Source organism: Arachis stenosperma, chromosome 6 (genome assembly GCF_014773155.1).
Source record: "Arachis stenosperma cultivar V10309 chromosome 6, arast.V10309.gnm1.PFL2, whole genome shotgun sequence".
Classification (NCBI taxonomy): domain Eukaryota; kingdom Viridiplantae; phylum Streptophyta; class Magnoliopsida; order Fabales; family Fabaceae; genus Arachis; species Arachis stenosperma.
In genome coordinates, this window is record NC_080382.1 from 114,329,011 (window position 1) to 114,352,842 (window position 23,832).

Below are 23,832 nucleotides of genomic sequence, written 5' to 3' on the forward strand. Positions count from 1 at the left end.
AATAAATATTTTAATTATGAAAATAGGTAATTTGTAGAGTTTTTACTGATTTCTGTAACCTTATTTATCTTATTTATAGTGTAAACAAAATGAGTATAGTCATATCTCGTTTACACTGTAAATGAGATAAGGCATGAACATATTTACATGTCACGTTTGTACACATGTTTTGACAAGGACCTTATTTCATTCACAGTATAAACGATATATGACTATATTTATCTCGTTTACGGTGAAAAGGCTGGGACGTGTCTATAAATGAAACTCGTTCACAGGGCCTCATCCACTCCCCCCATTCCCCCTAACCCTCATTTCTCTCTTTTTTGCACGTTTTCTTGATATTTCTTAATTGCCCAGACGTTATGGCGTGTGCAGACGCACAAGATCCTGACATCAACCGTCTGAACGGTAGTTGGCATGTTGCGAGAGCTATCGACTTTGAGGTTAGTGTTATTTTTTATCTTTTAAATTAATAAGTGTATGTGATTATAGTTAGAGTACTTTTATAGTGTTTTAACACATGAGTAGGATGGACCATATTTAGGTAACATAGTATAGGTTAGTTGGCAAGTTATTAATATTTGTTAGGTGTAAAATTTACTTGTAATAAAGTTAATTTACTAATTAATTTGATTTGATTTATTGATTAAACATTTATTAGTTTTTTTAAATAAATAAAAGAAATTTATTAATTAGTGTTTTATCCTGTTTATTACGTTGTTGTTTATGTGAGTTGAATTTCATATTTTTTATATTGAATTTGAATGTTAGAATAACTTAGTTTGAAATCCAAAATTTTTATAAGTTTTTCTTTTAAACAGAGGCCTCACTCCTGCTACTACCTAGGCGGGTGAGTCTCACACTTGCACCACCGAAAGCTATCGTCCCTTACCTGACGAAGGCTGGGTTTGGTGACATGATGCAGCTCAGGGACTTTGTGTTTGATAACTCTCTTAACATTTCATTCATGGAGCGCTAGCGTCCGAAGACCCACACTTTCCACCTGTCATGGGGGGAGTGCAGTATCACCCTGCAGGATGTTGCATACCACCTTGGGTTACGCACAAATGGGGAGCTAGTGGGTGGGTGTCTGCGTGACTTCCAGACTTGGTACCAACGTCCGATATGGGAGTACGTTGAGGAGCTCCTGGGTGCCAGATCCCCTCATGCTTGAAGCAATCACAGTACCTTGTTGTATGATTTCTCCCAATCATCATATATCTACGCAATTACCTTTTGTTTTGCCATCCAAACCTTTTTGTACGACGGTTTGAAGTGACATATCTGTCTCATTGTACTTTGTAGAGCAGAGATGGTAACTGATGGATTAGACTGTACGAGGGACATGATGATTCTACATATGAGGTTGTTCTTCAACTGCCAATGATCCTGAAACATAGTGGGACTAAATACGTATGCGGTCCTCCGAATTTACGCAATCCCTAACAATTTGAAATATAATCAAATTACAATTTAACCAAAAAAACAATGACGAAGAAGATAATGTACTAAAATACTATAACACTTACCAATATCTAAGATTCTATCGAAAGACAACACAAAGACTCCAAGGATAACCATCAGTAAATTTCTGGCAATGCACGTGGTACTTTAACCGATTCGATTCTAAAATTCGATACTCAACACTTCTCCGAATGCTATAGTTCTTCACGCCTTGCAGTACTACCTTTCTGCTTCTGAATCTGTGACCATCCCTAAACTCCACACCACAATCGGTGTTGTAATCATCCACCCCCATATTGGAAAATGGATTTATCCCATGCATCGCATCCAAATCCAATGTATGGTAGTGGTTGTCACTGCTTTTCATCTGACAGTTGGGATACACCATCACAACAAAGAAATCACTACCACTAGATATTTTTACTGAGTTTTTTGAAGCAAAATGGAAGAGAAAAATGATTGAGATTTTTGTGGAAGAATATCAATAGTTTGAAGATTTTTTTATAGCTAATTGATTTTTGTCATACTATATCTCATTTACAGTGTCAACATTTTAAGTTACAACTTATCTCGTTTACAGTGTAAACAAAATAAATATAGTCGTATCTTGTTTACGCGAGATAAGTGAACTCCGTTCTTTTTCACGTAACACGTGTGCACATGTGATACGTTGATGTGGATTTGTGTCTTATCTCATTTATAGTGTAAAAGAGACATGGCTGTACTTATTTTATTCACACTGTAAACGAGATAAGTAAGGTTACGAAAATTGGTAAAAACTCTACAAATGATTTATTTTCATAATTAAAATATTTATTTTATTTATTTAAAAAATCCTAGATAAAGTAAAAGTTCATGTTTTTTTTCTATCAAAAGCCAAAATATTTTCTATCGATAAAATAGAGTTCATCCTTAAAGTAAGTGTCTTTTACGAAATATGAGTTAATACTTAATAATCAATTTGATCCCTGAAATTGTATGCGAGCTTCAATTTAGTCCCTAAAATTTCAATGGCTTCTCTTTAATCTCCAAATTTTACAAACGTAACTCACATTGGTCCTTGGATAATTTTTGACATAAAAACGTTAAGGATGCGCTGACATGGACAACCAATTGCCACATTAGAACTTGTAAAACGACGTCATTTTGGTTTTAGTGCTCAAATGACTAAAAAAACACCAAATCACTTGCTATAAATACCACTTACGATTTTTTTGGGGCTATTTGAGGGACAAAACAAAAACGACGCGTTTTACAGAATCTAACGTAGCATTCAACTGTCCACATTAGCATTTTGTTAGGCTGCGTTTGTTTATGAGAACAAGACAAGACAAGACACTAAAAAAACAAGACATAGGCATCGTTTGGTTATTGTCCATGTCGACAAGAGACATGGACACGGTGGTATATGTTCACCGTTTCTTTGTTGAGACACAATTTTTTTAAGACACGGTTACACACGGTTACCCACAAAAAACATGTATTTTGTGTCTTGCCAAAATGTTGAGACACGGGATTTTGGCTTGAGACACAGATTGAATTAAAGTTTTAGACAATTCTATCCTTATTATTTTTTGAAAATTTCATATTTATCCTATACTATTAACATCTCTTTCTTCTTTTATGATCCTTTTTCTCTTCCCTTTCTCTGTCCTTCCTTCAACTTCTTCCTCATGCCCCATACGGCACATTTAATTGTCATCATCATCTTTTTCTCTTTTCTCTTCTGTTCTTCTTTCTTCTTCTACCCATCATCTTCTTCACGCCCCAGAGAGTAGATTTGGTCTTCGTGTCGATGCTTTTTTCACTTCATCTCCAGATCTGTATGCGCTCTTCTATCTGTCTCTTCCATTTGCTTCTGCCTTCATGTTTTTTAGATCGTGCTGCTTTTAGATCTGCCTCTTCTCCAGTCGTAGCGACAATGAGTTTAGATGATGGGAAAAAGCCACACAAAATGAGCCACCACTTTTTTAAAAAAATTTGTATTTCATGATAATGGTAATGGAACACAAGAAAGTCTAATTGCTGTCTCCTTCTCATCTTCTTTTCATTTTTTATTTTCTGTTCAATTTTGTTTAATTATTGAATTGCTTATAAATTAGAGACATTGATGATAGTAATTTGGATTGTAGAAAAATCAATGGTGGTGGTGAATAGTAATGATGGCAGTGGTAGATACAGTATAGAGACAAATGATATTTGATTTAGATAAGTGTGTCTTGTACACTATGACCAAACATAATAAAAAAATTTGTATATTTTATGTCTATGTATCTCTATGTATTTGTGTCTCTGTTTTTATATCTAAAATACACTAACCAAACACGGCTTAAAGGACAGAGACACAGAATTTAGTGTTCTTATATTCTATTTGGTGATAAAATAGAACAAATTATGGAAATCTAATTTATTCTTATTTTTTTATTAAAAAATTTGAGAAGAAAAATATAATAATAAAAAATATAATTATGAAAAATTAACAAGAATAATAAAAGAAAAAATAAAAAATAAGTTGTGTTCTTTGTTAGTGTTTTTGTGTCCTTCCTGTCAGGATGGACACAAAATACACTAATTCAATGTCTCTTGACACAATGTCTCTGTGTAAAACCCGGTTAATTAACGGCTAATTAACTCATAAATGAGAATTTATTCTAGAAAGCCTAAAATGTGATTTTTATGGCTAAATGTGATAGAGGAGACTGAGACGAGAATTTTGGTACCAATTTTATAGAATTCGGACCAAGATTGGACCGAACGGGCCAAACCGGGCCAACCGAACTCAAAGTGGGCCCTTGGCCCAACATAACTTAACCAAAACCCTAGTTTTCAGTACTCTCTCTCCTCATTTGAGACACTAAACACGCTGAAATGGAGGCCATGGGGGGAAGAACTCTCTCTCAAGTTCTTTCTCTCACTTGATCTTCAAACCACCATAACTTTTGATCTAGAGCTCCGATTGCCGCTCCGTTTGCGGCCACGCGTTCACCACGGAGAGCTCTACAAAACCCATACAATTAATCTTGAGGTAAGCCACGTTTTGCTCTTCGAAATTCCAGCCTTGTTTTCGAGTTTTATGAGCAAAAATGTTGAGATTTTGGGTTCTTTGATGTTATAGGACCCAACTCTCTTGAAGGAGAAGGTTAATCTTGTCTCCTTGGACCTTGGGTGTGGTAAGATTCTCAACCCTAGTGTAATTTTGTTGTTCTATGATGTTTGGGTTTTGAGATGTTGTGTATGGATATGATGGTTGTGGCTTAGGTTGTGTATGTGTGGATATTGGAGCTTGATTGGTGACTTTGAAAAGCTTGGAAAGGGTTTGGTGGTGAAAAATCTATTCTTGGAGGTGTTGAGACCTTGAGAGCTTGTGGATAAGTGGTTTGGAAGTGCTCCGGGGGAGCTTGGGAAAATCGGCTAAGGTATGGTTTCGGTTTCCCGTATCTAATATGTAATGTGGTAGGAAATACTTAGGCTAGAGGCCCTAAGATAGGCATTGAATTGTTGATGTTGTTGAATGATTGAGATATATGATGTGGTCATATATGTGATGATGATTATTGATGCCTTGGTGGTATAATGTATGAGAAATATGCATGTTGTGATATATGCTTGATGATTGGTTATGGTTGAATTGTGGGTTGAACCATGTTGATGGTGAGTATGATGTTGAGTGTGTACAATAATGATTTATTGGAATTGGTGTTGTTGAGAATTGGCATGAGGAATAGTATATGATATGTCAATGTGTTTGAGTTTGAGCCACTTGGGTGAAGTGGGGTAAAATGATGAGATAGTGATTTTGGTAAATTGTGGTAATGTGTCAATGTGTGAGTTGAGGAGGCTTGATGTTGAATTTGATACATTTTGATTGATTTCAAAGAAAAGGGATGAAAATGGCATGTTTTGATTGATTTTGAAAAGAGTTGAAAATGGCTTGTTTTGAAAATGGCATATTATGGTTTTGTATGAAAATATGGTTTTTGGGCATACTTTGATGGGACATAACTTGGACTACGGATCTCTGTTTTGTACCAAATCTGTTTAGAAATGAAATTGGATCCGGGATGTCCATGCCGTTCGAGGAACGGGTGAAAAACGATTTAAAATGAGGAAGTTATGTCCGTTGGAAGATTGGGGTGTAAACCTGTGAATTCTGCAGCTTTTAACTTAGAAAACTTTTAGCAGAATGACCCCTTGCGCGTGGGCGCACCTGGCGCGTACGCGCCGATCTTCCAGAAAGCGCCATCCACGCGTGCGCGTGATGTGCGCGGGCGCGCCGATTGTGCTGCACCCAATGCCCAGCCATTTTATAGAGAGTTATGCCAGAACTGTGCCAGTGTTGTGCCTGGGGCACGAGAACACCCGCGCGTACGCGTGGTTGACGCGTGCGCGTCGATTGGCAAATTTTTAATCCACGCGTTAGCGTGCATGACGCTTGCGCGTCGATGAGTTTTGAGGCCATCCACGCGTGCGCGTGGAGTGCGCGTACGCGTGGCCCTGTTTTCATCCCAAAGTTGATTTTTGAGTTTTAAAAGCCAAATCTCATACTTCTAAGCCTCCGATCTCACCATTTATGTCTTAAATCATTATGACATGCCTAGCTATTAGAAAGGGGCTAGTGAATGAGGTAACTTGCGAGTGAAGCAAGGGAAAAATGAATGATCAATGAGGATCAAGATGATTTTTGTGAGATGCGGAGGATGGTGGTGGAAGTGCTTCTTATGCCAGGGGCCGAAAGGCTGTAATTGTTAATGAAATGGCTGGTTATGGATTTAACCGTGAGCCGGAATAGCTGTGTATGCTATGAATATTGGCTGGTTATGGATTTAACCGTGAGCCGGAATGGCTGATATGGATGTTGATCCATGGATGAGGATTCATGCATGTTTATGCTGAATTATTGATAATTGTGATTTGCACTTCCACTATCAGAGATACGAGTTTCCCTGGGTAGTAGCAGTGGCTAGCCACCACGTGCTCCAGGTGGAGGCTCGAGACTCTGTTGACCCTATGTCGTAAGTGTGGCCGGGCACTGTGAAAGACCCGGATGAGCTCGCCCCCGAAATATTCACCAGTGAGGGTGATGGATATGGATCATGTTTATGATCAAGTTTATAACGAGTATAACTCGAGTTGGGGATGCGCGACAGAGGGACAGTCCAATGGTTAGCGACCAGGACTTGTCGGGTTGGCTCTATAACCGACAAGATGATATCATCGGCCACTAGGGACGGGCATTCATCATATGCATACTATGTGAATTATTTGAGATTGCCTATTTGACTGCATATTACTTGCTAATTGTCTAAATGTCTTAACTGCTCCTATTTGTATATTCCTTGTCTGATATAACTGTGTTTGATATATTATACTCCTGCTGGTGGTTGGGAGGTTTGAAGGAATTGGAAAGGGAAGTATTAGTTAGACTGAAGTATCTTAGTCAGATGCCCTTATATGGTTTAGCTTGTTTATAAGCGTTGATATTATCTGGAGGAAGTTCTAGGATTGCCTTTGGCTTTCCTCTATTATTATGTATTATATATGTGGAAGCTGTTACCATGCTAGAGACCTCTGGTTCTCACCCATGCGGATTTTGTGGTTTTCAGATGCAGGACGTGAGGTTTCCCGCTGAGGCATGCTGGAGACTTCTAGAATCGCGAAGATTCCTTGTTCTTGGGGACTCTGTTTAGTTTATATGTTTGTTTAGATACTTTTATCTCCATTAAATAATACAAACTGTGATGACTCCTCTTATGGGAGATTTTGGAGAATAGGTTTTATGTATTTGTGTCCCTTTGGGTTTCCCTTGGGGTTTTCCTTATTTTATCATATGTATATATTACTATGCTCGGACCGGTTATCTTCGCAGCCGGATTTTGAGTCTTGATATTCCTGTTTTTGACACTCCTTTGTATATATATAATCTCGCGTTGGTTACCCTTGTTCGTTACGTTATCGATCGGAGTGTTGCGCTTTTGAGTTGCGATTTTTGTTTACCCCTTTTTCTACAAAGGCTCCTAGTTATAATCAATCATTCATACTACTATACGTACTAAATTTTTATTTTAGAGGTCGTAATACCTTGCCATCTCTGAATTATGACTTAAGCATAAGTCTCTGTATGGTAGGGTGTTACATTATGGTATCAGAGCAGTTCGTTCCTATAGAGCCTGAGGGATGGACTGACTATGCTTCTGTGCATTCTCTGTGTGTGTGTTATGTGCTATTAGTATATCTGCTTGATATAATTGGCATAAACGTTCATGAGCATGCATTTGGGACTTTGAAGCACTAAACTTCCGATATTGAGACTGGTCAACTTAATATCGATTGTTGGGTGTGTATAGGAACCAGATGGCGCCTCATGGACGCGGTAGAGGTAGTGCGAGAGGTCGTACGAATGCTCGTGCACCGGAGGATAACCCTAATGACCCGGTGAACTTTATGGCTGCGTGGGAGAACATGGCCGCTGCTATGCAAGCCACTGCTGAGGCTCTTGGTCAACAGATGAACAACCATGGTAATGATGGAGGTGGAGTTCAAGGCCCGATGACACTGGCAAACTTTTTGAAGGTTAATCCGCCTAAGTTCAAGGGAACTACTAGCCCGACTGAGGCTGATACATGGTTTCAGGCTATAGAGCGAGCATTACAAGCACAAGTGGTACCTGAAGGACAGCGTGTCGAGTTTGCCACCTATATGCTCACCGGTGAAGCGTCACATTGGTGGCAAGGCATCCGACGTCTTCTGCAGTAGGGTGATGACTATATCACCTGGAATGTCTTTCAAGAAGAGTTCTATAAGAAGTACTTTCCGACTTCTGCTAGGACGGCTAAGGAACTTGAATTGTTACAGCTGAAGCAGGGTACTATGTCCATATCAGAGTATACTGACAAGTTTGAGGAGCTGTTCAGGTTCTCTCGTATGTGCCAAGGGACTCCGGTGGAATATGAGGAATGGAAGTGTGTTAAGTATGAAGGAGGACTCCGGAGTGATATCTTCAGTTCAGTAGGGCCAATGGAGATTAGGACTTTCTCCGAATTGGTGAACAAGTGTAGGGTTGCTGAAGAGTGTGTGAGAAGGGCAACCGCTGAGAAAGGGAGTCATAAAGGATCATTCCCACAGAACCGAGGGAAGAGCTTTGCACCTAGAGGTCCGTCTTTCAAGAGGGGAAGCTCTTTCAGGAGGCCCAACAACAACAATTTCCAAGGGAAGAAGTTTGGGAAGCAACCTCAGAATGAACAAGCTTGTGCTAAGTGTGGAAGTCACCATTCGGGAGTACCATGCAAGGCCGGATGGGGTTTGTGCTACAATTGTGGAAAAGCGGGGCATAAGGCCGCCAGTTGTCCGGAGAGGCAGAAACAAGGTGCTGGGAAGGCACAACAGACTGGTCGGGTGTTCACCACTTCAGCTGTAGGAGCTGAGGGATCCGAGACACTCATTAGAGGTAACTGTGAAATAGCTGGTCAAACTTTAAATGCTTTATTTGATTCGGGAGCATCACATTCATTCATTGCATTTGAGAAAGCTCATGAGTTAGGCTTGAAGATTGTAACCTTAGGTTATGATCTAAGAGTGTACAATGCTACCCATGAAGCCACGGTAACTAGGCTAGGATGCCCGGAAGTTTCCTTTAGGTTCAAGCAGCGTGATTTTGTTCATAATTTAGTCTGCTTGCCGATGATCGGTCTTGATCTTATCTTGGGATTGGATTGGTTATCTAAGAACCATGTTCTGCTAGATTGTTCTACAAAGTCGGTGTACTTTATGCCGGAAGATACAGAAGGGCCGGTCGTGGTGAATAATTATTACTTGAATTCGATGATGGTGAACTGTTCCGGAACCGAATGTCAGGGTATCATGTTGTTAACCGCGGGCGTTTCGGGTGACGATCAAAGGTTGGAACAGATTCCGGTTGTGTGTGAGTTTCCGGAAGTGTTTCCCGATGATATTGATGAGTTTCCACCTAACCGAGAGGTTGAGTTTGCTATTGAATTAGTGCCCGGGGCGGGACCAATCTCAAGTGCTCCTTATAGGATGTCACCGTTAGAGATGAACGAGCTAAAGTCCCAGTTAGAGGATTTGTTGGGAAAGAATTTTATACGGCCAAGTGTCTCTCCATGGGGTGCTCCAGTGCTACTAGTAAAGAAGAAAGATGGGAGTATGCGGCTCTGTGTGGATTACAGGCAGCTGAACAAGGTTACAATAAAGAATAAGTACCCATTGCCGAGAATTGATGATCTCATGGATCAGTTACAAGGAGCTAGAGTTTTCTCCAAGATCGATTTGCGATCCGGTTATCACCAGATAAGGGTGAGGGGCGAGGATATCCCTAAGACCGCTTTCAAGACTCGTTATGGTCATTACGAGTACACTGTGATGTCCTTTGGGTTGACGAACGCTCCTGCGATATTCATGGATTACATGAACAGAGTTTTCCGTCCGTTTCTGGATAAATTTGTTGTTGTCTTCATTGATGACATACTAATTTATTCCAAGACTGAAGAAGAGCATGCGGAACACTTGAGGACCGTGTTGCAGATTCTAAAGGAGAAGAAACTTTATGCAAAACTGTCTAAGTGTGAATTTTGGAAGAGTGAGGTGAAGTTTTTGGGTCACGTGGTGAGTAAGAAGGGAATAGCCGTAGATCCCACTAAGGTGGAGGCTGTGATGGATTGGAAACAACCAACCACCGTAACAGAGATAAGAAGTTTTCTGGGTTTAGCTGGCTATTACCGAAGGTTTATCAAGGGCTTTTCACAGATAGCTTTACCAATGACAAAGTTAACCCGCAAAGACACTCCGTTTGTTTGGACTCCTGAATGCGAGGAGAGCTTTCAGACATTGAAGAAAAAGTTGACTACTGCACCTGTGTTAGTGTTACCCGAGCCGAATGAGCCATTTGAGGTGTATTGTGATGCCTCATTAAAGGGTTTAGGGTGCGTGCTGATGCAGCATCGTAATGTGGTGGCGTATGCCTCACGACAGTTGAGACCTCATGAAGTTAGTTACCCTACGCACGATTTGGAACTCGCTGCGGTTGTGTTTGCCTTGAAGGTGTGGAGGCATTATCTCTATGGGGTTAAGTTCCAAGTTTTCTCTGATCATAAGAGCTTGAAGTATCTCTTTGATCAGAAAGAGCTTAATATGAGGCAGAGAAGGTGGATGGAATTGCTGAAGGATTACGACTTTGAGTTGCATTACCATCCGGGAAAGGCAAACGTAGTGGCGGATGCATTAAGTCGGAAGTCATTATATGCGGCTTGGATGATGCTTCAAGAGGAGAAGTTGCTCAAGGGATTCGAGAGTCTGAAAATTGGTGCTCAAAAAGTATCCGGAACCTTGTGTTTGAGCAGATTAGAAATCTCAAGTGACTTTAAGTCCGAACTCCTAAAGGCTCATCAGAATGATGAAGCCTTATGGAAGGTGTTACCGGCTATTGAGCAAGGAAAACAGTGGCGAGTGTCGGAAGAAAAAGATGGGTTATGGAGATTCAAGGGTAGAATCATTGTGCCGGATGTTGGCACTTTGAGGCAAGATATCTTAAAGGAGGCACACAAAAGCGGATTCTCCATTCACCCGGGAAGTACTAAGATGTACCATGATTTGAAGGCGATGTTTTGGTGGCTGGGTATGAAGAACGATGTGGCGGAATATGTTTCAAAGTGCTTAACTTGTCAAAAGGTAAAGATTGAACATCAAAAGCCTGCCGGTATGTTGCAACCTTTAGAGATTCCACAATGGAAGTGGGAAAGTATTGCAATGGACTTTGTGTCAGGATTGCCAAGGACTAGGGCTGGTTTTGATGCTATTTGGGTGATTGTGGACCGATTGACGAAGTCAGCTCACTTTTTGCCCATTCGTATGACTTACACCCTTGAGGAGCTAGCACGGTTATACATAAAGGAGATTGTGAGACTTCATGGTGTACCTGCTACTATAATCTCTGATAGAGATCCTCGTTTCACTTCAAGGTTTTGGGGTGCATTTCAAAAAGCTTTTGGAACCCGATTAAGCTTGAGCACGGCTTACCATCCTCAAACAGATGGTCAATCTGAGAGGACGATCCAAACACTAGAGGATATGTTGAGAGCTTGTGTTTTGGACCAACCGGCGAGTTGGGATCGGTATATGCCATTAGTGGAGTTTGCATACAATAATAGTTATCATGCGAGCATTGGAATGGCTCCGTATGAGGTCTTGTATGGGAGGAAATGTCAATCTCCGCTATGTTGGTATGAGGCTGGAGAGAAAAGCTTGTTGGGGCCGGAAATGATAGCTGAGACCACCGAACAAGTCAAGAAAATCAGAGATAGGATGCTTACGGCGGAGAGTCGTCAAAAGAGTTACGCCGATCAAAGGCGAAAGCCCTTAGAATTTGAGGAAGGAGACCATGTTTTCCTTAAGGTTACTCCGACTACATGAGTAGGTAGGGCGATTAAAGCAAAGAAGTTGAATCCTCGATACATTGGTCCATTTCAAATCCTGGAGAGGATTGGACCGGTGGCGTATCGGATGGCTCTACCACCTCATCTTTCGAACCTGCACGACGTGTTTCACGTGTCGCAGCTTCGGAAGTACACTCCTGATGCTAGCCATGTGTTAGAACCCGAGCCGGTTCAGTTAAGGGAAGATTTGACGCTTCCAGTGGCTCCGGTCAGAATTGATGATACTAGTATTAAACGGTTGTGTGGAAAAGATGTTTCACTAGTCAAAGTGGCATGGAGTCGAGGCGGTGTTGAGGAACACACTTGGGAACTTGAGTCGGAGATGCGAACGGATTATCCGCATTTATTCTCAGGTAATTGCATTTGAATTTTGTGGGCAAAATTCCCAATTAGGTGGATAGAATGTAAAACCCGGTTAATTAACGGCTAATTAACTCATAAATGAGAATTTATTCTAGAAAGCCTAAAATGTGATTTTTATGGCTAAATGTGATAGAGGAGACTGAGACGAGAATTTTGGTACCAATTTTATAGAATTCGGACCAAGATTGGACCGAACGGGCCAAACCGGGCCAACCGAACTCAAAGTGGGCCCTTGGCCCAACATAACTTAACCAAAACCCTAGTTTTCAGCACTCTCTCTCCTCATTTGAGACACTAAACACGCTGAAATGGAGGCCATGGGGGGAAGAACTCTCTCTCAAGTTCTTTCTCTCACTTGATCTTCAAACCACCATAACTTTTGATCTAGAGCTCCGATTGCCGCTCCGTTTGCGGCCACGCGTTCACCGCGGAGAGCTCTACAAAACCCATACAATTAATCTTGAGGTAAGCCACGTTTTGCTCTTCGAAATTCCAGCCTTGTTTTCGAGTTTTATGAGCAAAAATGTTGAGATTTTGGGTTCTTTGATGTTATAGGACCCAACTCTCTTGAAGGAGAAGGTTAATCTTGTCTCCTTGGACCTTGGGTGTGGTAAGATTCTCAACCCTAGTGTAATTTTGTTGTTCTATGATGTTTGGGTTTTGAGATGTTGTGTATGGATATGATGGTTGTGGCTTAGGTTGTGTATGTGTGGATATTGGAGCTTGATTGGTGACTTTGAAAAGCTTGGAAAGGGTTTGGTGGTGAAAAATCTATTCTTGGAGGTGTTGAGACCTTGAGAGCTTGTGGATAAGTGGTTTGGAAGTGCTCCGGGGGAGCTTGGGAAAATCGGCTAAGGTATGGTTTCGGTTTCCCGTATCTAATATGTAATGTGGTAGGAAATACTTAGGCTAGAGGCCCTAAGATAGGCATTGAATTGTTGATGTTGTTGAATGATTGAGATATATGATGTGGTCATATATGTGATGATGATTATTGATGCCTTGGTGGTATAATGTATGAGAAATATGCATGTTGTGATATATGCTTGATGATTGGTTATGGTTGAATTGTGGGTTGAACCATGTTGATGGTGAGTATGATGTTGAGTGTGTACAATAATGATTTATTGGAATTGGTGTTGTTGAGAATTGGCATGAGGAATAGTATATGATATGTCAATGTGTTTGAGTTTGAGCCACTTGGGTGAAGTGGGGTAAAATGATGAGATAGTGATTTTGGTAAATTGTGGTAATGTGTCAATGTGTGAGTTGAGGAGGCTTGATGTTGAATTTGATACATTTTGATTGATTTCAAAGAAAAGGGATGAAAATGGCATGTTTTGATTGATTTTGAAAAGAGTTGAAAATGGCTTGTTTTGAAAATGGCATATTATGGTTTTGTATGAAAATATGGTTTTTGGGCATACTTTGATGGGACATAACTTGGACTACGGATCTCTGTTTTGTACCAAATCTGTTTAGAAATGAAATTGGATCCGGGATGTCCATGCCATTCGAGGAACGGGTGAAAAACGATTTAAAATGAGGAAGTTATGTCCGTTGGAAGATTGGGGTGTAAACCTGTGAATTCTGCAGCTTTTAACTTAGAAAACTTTTAGCAGAATGACCCCTTGCGCGTGGGCGCACCTGGCGCGTACGCGCCGATCTTCCAGAAAGCGCCATCCACGCGTGCGCGTGATGTGCGCGGGCGCGCCGATTGTGCTGCACCTAATGCCCAGCCATTTTACAGAGAGTTATGCCAGAACTGTGCCAGTGTTGTGCCTGGGGCACGAGAACACCCGCGCGTACGCGTGGTTGACGCGTGCGCGTCGATTGGCAAATTTTTAATCCACGCGTTAGCGTGCATGACGCTTGCGCGTCGATGAGTTTTGAGGCCATCCACGCGTGCGCGTGGAGTGCGCGTACGCGTGGCCCTGTTTTCATCCCAAAGTTGATTTTTTAGTTTTAAAAGCCAAATCTCATACTTCTAAGCCTCCGATCTCACCATTTATGTCTTAAATCATTATGACATGCCTAGCTATTAGAAAGGGGCTAGTGAATGAGGTAACTTGCGAGTGAAGCAAGGGAAAAATGAATGATCAATGAGGATCAAGATGATTTTTGTGAGATGCAGAGGATGGTGGTGGAAGTGCTTCTTATGCCAGGGGCCGAAAGGCTGTAATTGTTAATGAAATGGCTGGTTATGGATTTAACCGTGAGCCGGAATAGCTGTGTATGCTATGAATATTGGCTGGTTATGGATTTAACCGTGAGCCGGAATGGCTGATATGGATGTTGATCCATGGATGAGGATTCATGCATGTTTATGCTGAATTATTGATAATTGTGATTTGCACTTCCACTATCAGAGATACGAGTTTCCCTAGGTAGTAGCAGTGGCTAGCCACCACGTGCTCCAGGTGGAGGCTCGAGACTCTGTTGACCCTATGTCGTAAGTGTGGCCGGGCACTGTGAAAGACCCGGATGAGCTCGCCCCCGAAATATTCACCAGTGAGGGTGATGGATATGGATCATGTTTATGATCAAGTTTATAACGAGTATAACTCGAGTTGGGGATGCGCGACAGAGGGACAGTCCAATGGTTAGCGACCAGGACTTGTCGGGTTAGCTCTATAACCGACAAGATGATATCATCGGCCACTAGGGACAGGCATTCATCATATGCATACTATGTGAATTGTTTGAGATTGCCTATTTGACTGCATATTACTTGCTAATTGTCTAAATGTCTTAACTGCTCCTATTTGTATATTCCTTGTCTGATATAACTGTGTTTGATATATTATACTCCTGCTGGTGGTTGGGAGGTTTGAAGGAATTGGAAAGGGAAGTATTAGTTAGACTGAAGTATCTTAGTCAGATGCCCTTATATGGTTTAGCTTGTTTATAAGCGTTGATATTATCTGGAGGAAGTTCTAGGATTGCCTTTGGCTTTCCTCTATTATTATGTATTATATATGTGGAAGCTGTTACCATGCTGGGGACCTCTGGTTCTCACCCATGCGGATTTTGTGGTTTTCAGATGCAGGACGTGAGGTTTCCCGCTGAGGCATGCTGGAGACTTCTAGAATCGCGAAGATTCCTTGTTCTTGGGGACTCTGTTTAGTTTATATGTTTTGTTTAGATACTTTTATCTCCATTAAATAATACAAACTGTGATGACTCCTCTTATGGGAGATTTTGGAGAATAGGTTTTATGTATTTGTGTCCCTGTGGGTTTCCCTTGGGGTTTTCCTTATTTTATCATATGTATATATTACTATGCTCGGACCGGTTATCTTCGCAGCCAGATTTTGAGTCTTGATATTCCTGTTTTTGACACTCCTTTGTATATATATAATCTCGCGTTGGTTACCCTTGTTCGTTACGTTATCGATCGGAGTGTTGCGCTTTTGAGTTGCGATTTTTGTTTACCCCTTTTTCTACAAATGCTCCTAGTTATAATCAATCATTCATACTACTATACGTACTAAATTTTTATTTTAGAGGTCGTAATACCTTGCCATCTCTGAATTATGACTTAAGCATAAGTCTTTGTATGGTAGGGTGTTACACTCTGTCCATGTCTCCTCTCTCAAACACGATTTTGTGTCTCAGTGTCCTGTCCCTGTAAACAAACGCAGCCTTAATGTTTGTTCGTCGAAAATTATCTCAGGGACTAACATGAGTCATATTCGCAAAGTTTGGAGACTAAATAGAGACAATTGAAACTGTAGGGACTAAATTGAGATTCACGTGCAAGTTGAGAGACCAAATTGAGTATTATCTCAATATAAAAGTGTTCTATTCTCGTAGTTAAAGATCGAATCTATAAGACTTAATACTCAAATTGGCCCCTAAAATTTGAAGTCAGATTTAATTTGAACGTTAAAATTTCAATGGACTCAAATTGGACCCCGAAATGTATAATCGTAACTCACATTAACCCTTAAACTAATCTCCATTAACAATGTGTTAATTTGGCATATTAACTTTTGATGTAAATTCCTCACCTAAGTTCCATGTGATCAAAATTTATTAGAGCTCTAGAAGCTTTATTGTTTCTACTAAAGTCGCAAAATTTTCAAATTGAACTTGTTATGTATTTATGAGGATGTTGGAGAGCCAATCAAACTTCTAGGAGATCTAGTAAATATTAGTCACATGAAATCTAGACGAGAAGTCCACATTTTAGCAAGTTAACATGCAAAATCAATATACTATTTATGAAAATCAGCTCAGGAGCTTACGTGAATTACTGTTGTAAATTTTGGAAGCCGAATTGAGTTCATTATAATTTTAGGGATTAATTTGAATTGGATGTCAAATATCAGGTCAAATTTCTCCATTTTGTATAGATTTGTATAAGATTAGGCTTTTTGTTCTACGTGTGGGCGTAAGACTTGTCTAAAACTTGATCATAAAAATATTTCATTGTCACTGCTATAATTAAATTTTCATGGTAGGGGAAAAAATAGTATAATTGATCATGCACAAATCCTGTCACCATTTCTATCAAGTCCAAAACTCGAGATTAAAAATAAAATAACACACGAGAAGCAACAAATGATTGGTAATCGTGCAATAACTAATGGATTCAGTAAAATTACCCAGGGTTACAATTTGGAAAATTAAGGCAACTATCAAAATTATATCTACATGCTCGTTACAATAAACATAGTACCCAACTACTTACACTACTGTCACTGCTCACTAGCTCTAACAAAAAAGAAAAAAAAAAGGTGCATGCTGATTAGTACATTCTTCTTCATACTCATATAGTCACCACCAATTGAAGATTCTACATCTAGTTTCACTTCCTACTTCTGTGGAATCTGACTCGCTTCCCATTTCTTCATCTGAGCTTGCGGTCGGAAGGAGTTTGATTCTGTCTGCATGGTCAATTATCCAGTCGGTGAATTCTGGCGATGCTACCAACTCCGATATAGCTTGCCTAGTGGAATCTTGCGTGAACTCATCCCACTCATTCTTTATGAACTTCTTTCTGTTGCGGGTCTTGTGAAAGGTGGAATAGTAATCCTGCCCAGCTCGCGACCCAGAAGAATGTGGAGTGATACTAGGCGTCGGTGATAATGATACCACACCTGAAACAGATAAGCGGATCCTATAACATAATGTTCCAGAAACTTCACAGGTTTTGACTTACAGGAAAATTTTATCAGAAAAAACAAGTATTTATTGTAAGCATTGGATCTTATGGCACATTTAACCGGCAAGTTGAGCCATCTTGATCTCCTCTGTTCTTATTACCACTAAATATTTACTTAATCAGTCAATTTAGTTTGATTTCTTTTAACTATTTCCCAGGAGATATTGCTTGATTCGGCAAAGACTCGCAAACAAAAGCAAAAGGAAAAGATTAGGTGAGGGGATTTGATTAAAGCATATGCAGTAAACTTACATCAGAAAAGTTTGAGCATAAAACATACCTCTCACGGGAGAGTCGAACAATGGAGATCTCTTAGGGTTTCTCCAAGCTTTCCCTTTAGGGGGCGTCTTGCTAAGGAATTCAGCACGACCATGTCTTTCTCTCGCCCACTGCTTTGAATAGCTATCATTCCTTGACGTTTCATACCTGCATGAAATCATAATGTCATGTTTCATGTCGATAACTTGATGGCAATGTTTTGACATCCAAAGAAGTGGCCCACAACAAAAAAGGAAAAAAAATCTTTGGACATTCAAGCAACCAGAATAAAAAGCAAATATGTTAACAAGTGTCCAGTAGAGGAGACTTTACACGAACAAAATAACTCACAGAAAAAGCTATACTTACCAGTCATAAACCCACATTATCAAGGAAGAAAGCTTGCAAACAGCACCGCAAGAGACCAATGCTCCTATTGCTAGAGGAAAATCAATAGTGCTCTGACAAAAATGAAAAACATAAATTCAGAATAAACATGTGAAATGAACATTCTCAAATTAATTGTATGCAAGAGTCCAAAATTCTCAGACAACAGTTCAATTTGTATTTTATCCCATTATGTATCTAGCATTATGTAACTGATTTTCAGGAAACAACAATGATAATTTACACAAGGTGATCCCACGGTGACCTAGCACTACTTGTATGGGAAAGTAATAGATAACAGCAATATTGTTCTTCCCATTATCTATTGAATAAATGCAAACCTGAAAAATGGAGGTGACTCCCATGATGTACATTGCCATTTTCACAAATTGTGCAACCCCAGCATCCACAGTGCCATCTTCTTTTGAAATAACAAATCTCCGAACAATCCAGTAGCCCAAAGCAGCTCCAGCCAAGATGATACCCAGTAGTACAAAAACAGCAACCTGTAGAAGCATTGGCAAAATATGTTACATGAGAATTTAAGATGCGATAGACTAGCCAAGTCCCATAAGGACAGACACACACAGATGGTCAAAAATTTCAGCAAGAGTTATCCAGCATGAAATACAGGGGAAAACTAGCGATGGGGGATGATAATAATTAGACAATAACCAACTGAAAATATATGGGTTTAAAGAAGCCTACAAAAATATATTTCTCATCTTATGTAAAAAGTAAAAAAAATAAACAAATAACATATATGGGTTTTAAGAAGCCTCCGAATATGATTAAGAATCTTGGTCCATATAGATGTTGGCCATTAAATATGCATTCCATGACACAACATAAGTATCGCACAACATAAAAATATAGATAGGCGCCAAGCATGTCCAAAAAAGAATTAGATGGATGAAATACTTACTGGATTGTGCATATCTTCACTCAACCCAAAACTCTGAAGTATTGAATTTACAAATAGAGAGAACTGGTGCAAAAGGAATGATCCAGCTCCAAGCTGAAACAGCACATTGCAATCAATTAGAAGAATAATATAATAATTACATGAAACATGAAGAGACTAAGACTCAAGTTAACAAAGGCCAAAATTAAATCAAACTCACCACAGATCCATATATGGTAAGGTAGAAGATATTTTTTCTTCCAGTTGGCAATAATTTCATGCCCTAGATCACAATTAGGAGAGAAAAAGGTCAGTCGACATGTTAAACAAACCAAGGCAAAAATAGAATAAATAAAACAAAATGCAATCCATATATATAATGAAAATACTTGGTTTACCTGGAAAAGAATGATTATAACAACAAGAAAGATCCCTATAGCCATTGAAGTGCTATAATAAAATGGAACCCAGCTACTAATAATTGGAGCCAACCACAGCAGCGCCAATCCCAGCACAAGAAAAATGAGGCGCCACTGCTGAAAATCTGCAAAATTTTTAATAGCACACATATAAGCACCAGTTTTTACAAAACTTGACAAAACACAATAATATAATCTTATTCTTTTCTTATGAGATGGAAGAACCATACCTTCTTCAAGAGCAACTGTAACAGAACCTGAAACTTGACCATTAATCCCCACATCAATGTACTTGGTGTCATAAGGTGACATAACAGAATTCCATATCCCCTTTTGGATCCTCTTCCACTCATCCTTTTGACACTGGCACAATCCAAGAGAATTATTCCTGAACATAGTTTGCAAATTAGTAAAAACACTTCATATAGCGTTTTGCAAGAAGTTGAAACGAGATGCATGTTTGCGTGGGTGTGTGCACCTAAGAAGTGAGATGTTTGTAACACTAAATTAATAAGAAAAGTACTACGATGATTGATGAATAATCAAAGTTATGCACATACCTGTGAAAACAAACCTGAATTTTGCTATGTAACCTCTCCGGGATTGCAGCAGAGGGGGCCACAGAAACATGGAATGAACTGGCATAGCTACCAAGTTTCAACCTTGAGATACCAGAAACTTGAACACGTTCGCATCGAAAAGTGTCTTTAGCCCCATGAGCAGCCGAATGCCCCAAAAGTGGGGCAGGGGTGATATCCAGAATCGGCTTTTCAATATCAATACCTGCAGTTGTAAAGCATTCAGATTATTATCAAATACAACAATGATGGATTAAAAATAGAAAAACATAACAGAACAATTAGAAGACTAATGATACTATAAAATAAAGTGACCATTTCACTATAACACAATCACAATATAAAAAAAGGGGAGTGATTCTAGTTATTGTCTCAGGAAACAAGAACACAGCTCCCTAAGATTTTTCTGGAAACCCATCAACAAAAGCACCTTTGGACTAAGACAACTATATATTGCGATATCTTGAGTACGTAGTATAGTAATGGCATTTTCTCTTTTCCCAAAACCAAAAAGAGGACTCTACCCTGTGAAACAATAGAAGTTCAGTTGCAATCAAATTTCCCCAACATAGCTACGATGATCAATGAGACTCAACACTTAACTAACCCAAACTCCACTATATCCAAACAAAGACACAGACCAAGACACGTCAATAACACCTAACCCAAAATTCATTTTCCCCTCGGGCAAGTAGAAAACCGCCCAAAAATAAGTTATGTTTCAAATTAAGAAAAACCCTAAACTCAGATACGCATTAAAAAAATAAAAAAAGAGAAAGCTTCAATTAAATATGCTTAGAAGTTAGAACCCATTGCATTGGTGATCAGTGAAGTATGTGCTGGGGTTTCCAGCGAAAACCAAAGTAGGAACAACTGAAAAGCGAGTACACCAAGTAAACAGAAAATCGAAGAATGGGAACAGAGTAATAAATAAAAAAACATATAGGAAGAAGAGGTAGAAGAAGAAGAAGGGACCTGAGAGTGTAGATGGATTATGGTGATCTGGGTCGGCAAGTGAGGAAATGAAGAGCAACAGGAAGAGGAGGGTGGTTGTTACGGTGGCGGCCGCCGTGGAGAACCACCCCATGATGGCAAAAGCAAAGGAGAATTAGACCCGCGCTCTTTTTGTGCCTTGAAAATTGAAAAGCTTGAATTTTGATTAAAGACAAAGGAAGGACTGAAGGAGTGGTAGTAATAATAGTCTGGTTGCGCTGCTGTGGCAGTGGCTTATTTATATTTCTATTTTTTGGGGATTTGATTTGCACCGCGTCGCGTTTGTTTAAGGCAACGATTTTTATTTTTATTTTTTCCTTTTACGCGGGTAATGGATTTTGGAATGGGATGAAAAGTTAGGGTGTCCGGAACTTGGGATACTAATTAGGGATTTGTTAAGTAGAAAATAAATTTTGTAAACAATGTTAATAATGGGGTTCTAAAATTGATTAAATAAAATAAAAATATATTTTATTTTTAAATTGTTTTTTAAACTTTAATATTAGGATAATTATCTACACACTTAGTGAATTAAACATTCAATTATTATTAACTGTGTATGAGAAAACCAAATTAAAATTAATAATCACTAAACAACTAAAAATTAACATAATCATCTGTATATCTATTGAATTGAACATTCAATATACCCATTATTTACATTGTTTAGTATTCTTATTGTCTCCCTATACTTTTTCTTTGGATCAAACTCAATTTTCTTGATTTTTTACTCTTGTTTTTTTTTTTGGCATTTTGCTAACTAACCACGCGTTAAGAATACTATAAAAGAAAATAAATGTTATAAAAAAAATCTTGGTTCACATATGTATTGATTAATTTATTGCAAGTAAACGTATACTAGTAGGAAATAGAGAAAATGAGCGGAAGAGCGAGCGGAGGAACGAGGATTTGAGGGTGAAACACAATGAAAAAGATAATAATGACGTTGGAAGAGATAAGGAAAAAAGTATGGAAGGATGTATATCAAGTGACAAGGAAGATACTTCTCAAGAAGTGGTTTAAAGAAACCATCGAAAGTCTTTTTCAAAGACAAGATTGTAGGTGCAACAAAGGCTAAGACTTTTGCCCTAGCAAGAACATTGTCTGGAGATGGTATTACAGTATTGAAAGGCAAGAAAGGTGATTCTCAGCCACTTAGTGTAACATTCACGAAAGAGGCAAAAAATTTTCTTGCAGAACCATACAGATCAAAATCTTGGATAAGCATTATAGTTATACTACTCTCTCTCTCTCTCATAAACTTAGAATGATTTGCGCATTAAAGGCGGTTTTGATCTGTTGGACGTGGGGTTTGGATACTTTCTGGTGAAATTTGATGTTACTGAAGATCGAGATAAGGTCATGCTTGGAGCTCCTTGGTTGATCGAGGAACACTATGTGGCAGTGAAACCATGGGATGAAAAGTTCAAACCGTGTGGACAATTTTTTGGATCAACACTGATGTGGATTAGGGTTTCAAGACTTCCAATTTGGTGCTACTAGGAGCAGGCAATGCTTCGTATTGCAGCTGTAATAGGGAACCCGATCAAAGTGGATTTAGCTACTAAATTGGCACAGAGAGTTAAATATCCCCACGTTTGTGTTGAAATTAACCTAACCAGTCAGAAAAAGATAATTGTGAAAAGCGTTACTCATGATGTGGAATATAAAAGTCTTAATCTTATTTGTGATTCTTATGCATGATATGGTCATGATAAATTAATGTGCAAGGAGTTATGATGATTGGTGGTGATATAGGTGACGGTAAGGTCCATCTAAGCATACAGCTGCCGGGGAGCTCAAGTCCTAAAATTCAAAAACAAGTTGAAATGAAAACTTGTGATTTAGGCAAAATTTCAAGAGCAAATCATAGAACTGATTCTAGTGCAAAACCAGCGGCTGACCGTTTGCATGGAATTCACGTAGACTTGCCATGCAAAGGAGATGAGGAAGGATGGCAACAAATAAACCATAAGGATAACTTCAAATTGTGATAGAAGCCCAATTTTAAGGCCTGAGTCAAAAGTCAAAGCAAACATTCTAAAGTATTGGGTCAAAAGCCTAAGTATCACTGATGACTAGGTGCTCGATGATGCAGTATTGCTGAACTTCCAAAAAAATTATATTTTGCTTAAAACTAGGTCGTCACAACTCGTGCCTCTTTCAATGAAGTTTTGAATAAGATTAGGGAAAGACTGACCAGCTGGATACTTAACAGGGCTGGACGACTTTGTTTGGTTAACTTAGTAATAACTACTATTCCTACATACCACATGTAAGTTTCTCTCTTCCCAAAAGGAATAACAGACAAATTAGAAGCTATGATGAGGAATTTTCTTTGGAAAGAGTAGTTAGATGGTAGAGGGTTGAATCTGGTTTGTTGAAAAAATTTTATCACTCTAAAGAAGTATGGAGATTTGGGGATTAGAGATCCTTATTCTACTAATATTACTTTACTTGGGAAATTAATGTGGCAATTTTTTCATCAATCGGATAAGTTATGAGTACAATTGATGGTTGCCAAATACCAATCTTCTCATGATGATAGTTTTGATTTCTCAACGGGTAAGGGCTTTCATGTTTGGAATAGCTTGTGAAAAGCTTTAGGTGTTTTGAGGAAGGGTTTTGCTTGGTGTATAGGTGATCTTGATCAGAATTTCTGGTTTGCTAAGTGTAGGAAATAAGGGCCGCTATCTAATACGATGGACTATATTCACATTTTTAATTCTAACCTCTATATTTCGGACCTTTGGTCACATGGTAAGTGGCACTTTGAGAACATATATTCACCCTTTAACTCATAATTTGAAAGTCAACATGCTTTCTTCCAATTCAAATGCTCAAGCGGGTT

The 23,832-nt window shown here is 39.2% G+C and overlaps 1 protein-coding gene across 1 annotated transcript; it reads right to left on the reverse strand.

The window, feature by feature from the left end:
* Positions 1-16,729: 16,729 nt before the first annotated feature.
* LOC130932803 (uncharacterized) lies at positions 16,730-21,173 on the reverse strand. Its single transcript, XM_057862220.1, has 10 exons — positions 20,964-21,173; positions 19,971-20,193; positions 19,641-19,798; positions 19,390-19,535; positions 19,212-19,274; positions 19,013-19,105; positions 18,429-18,593; positions 18,070-18,161; positions 17,723-17,868; positions 16,730-17,377 (listed from the first exon to the last, which is right to left on the reverse strand). Exons 1-10 carry the CDS (start codon positions 21,073-21,075, stop codon positions 17,055-17,057), a joined length of 1,521 nt encoding a protein of 506 aa, XP_057718203.1. The 5' UTR covers positions 21,076-21,173; the 3' UTR covers positions 16,730-17,054.
* Between the last annotated feature and the right edge of the window lie 2,659 nt (positions 21,174-23,832).

Coding starts and splice junctions, on each gene's coding strand:
- LOC130932803 (XM_057862220.1), bottom strand. CDS start 21,075: ATGGGGTGGTTCTCCACGGCGGCCGCCACCGTAACAACCACCCTCCTC. Junction 19,106..19,211: donor TTACCATATATGGATCTGTG/GTGAGTTTGATT, acceptor GTGCTGTTTCAG/CTTGGAGCTGGATCATTCCT. Junction 18,594..19,012: donor GTGAAGATATGCACAATCCA/GTAAGTATTTCA, acceptor ATGCTTCTACAG/GTTGCTGTTTTTGTACTACT.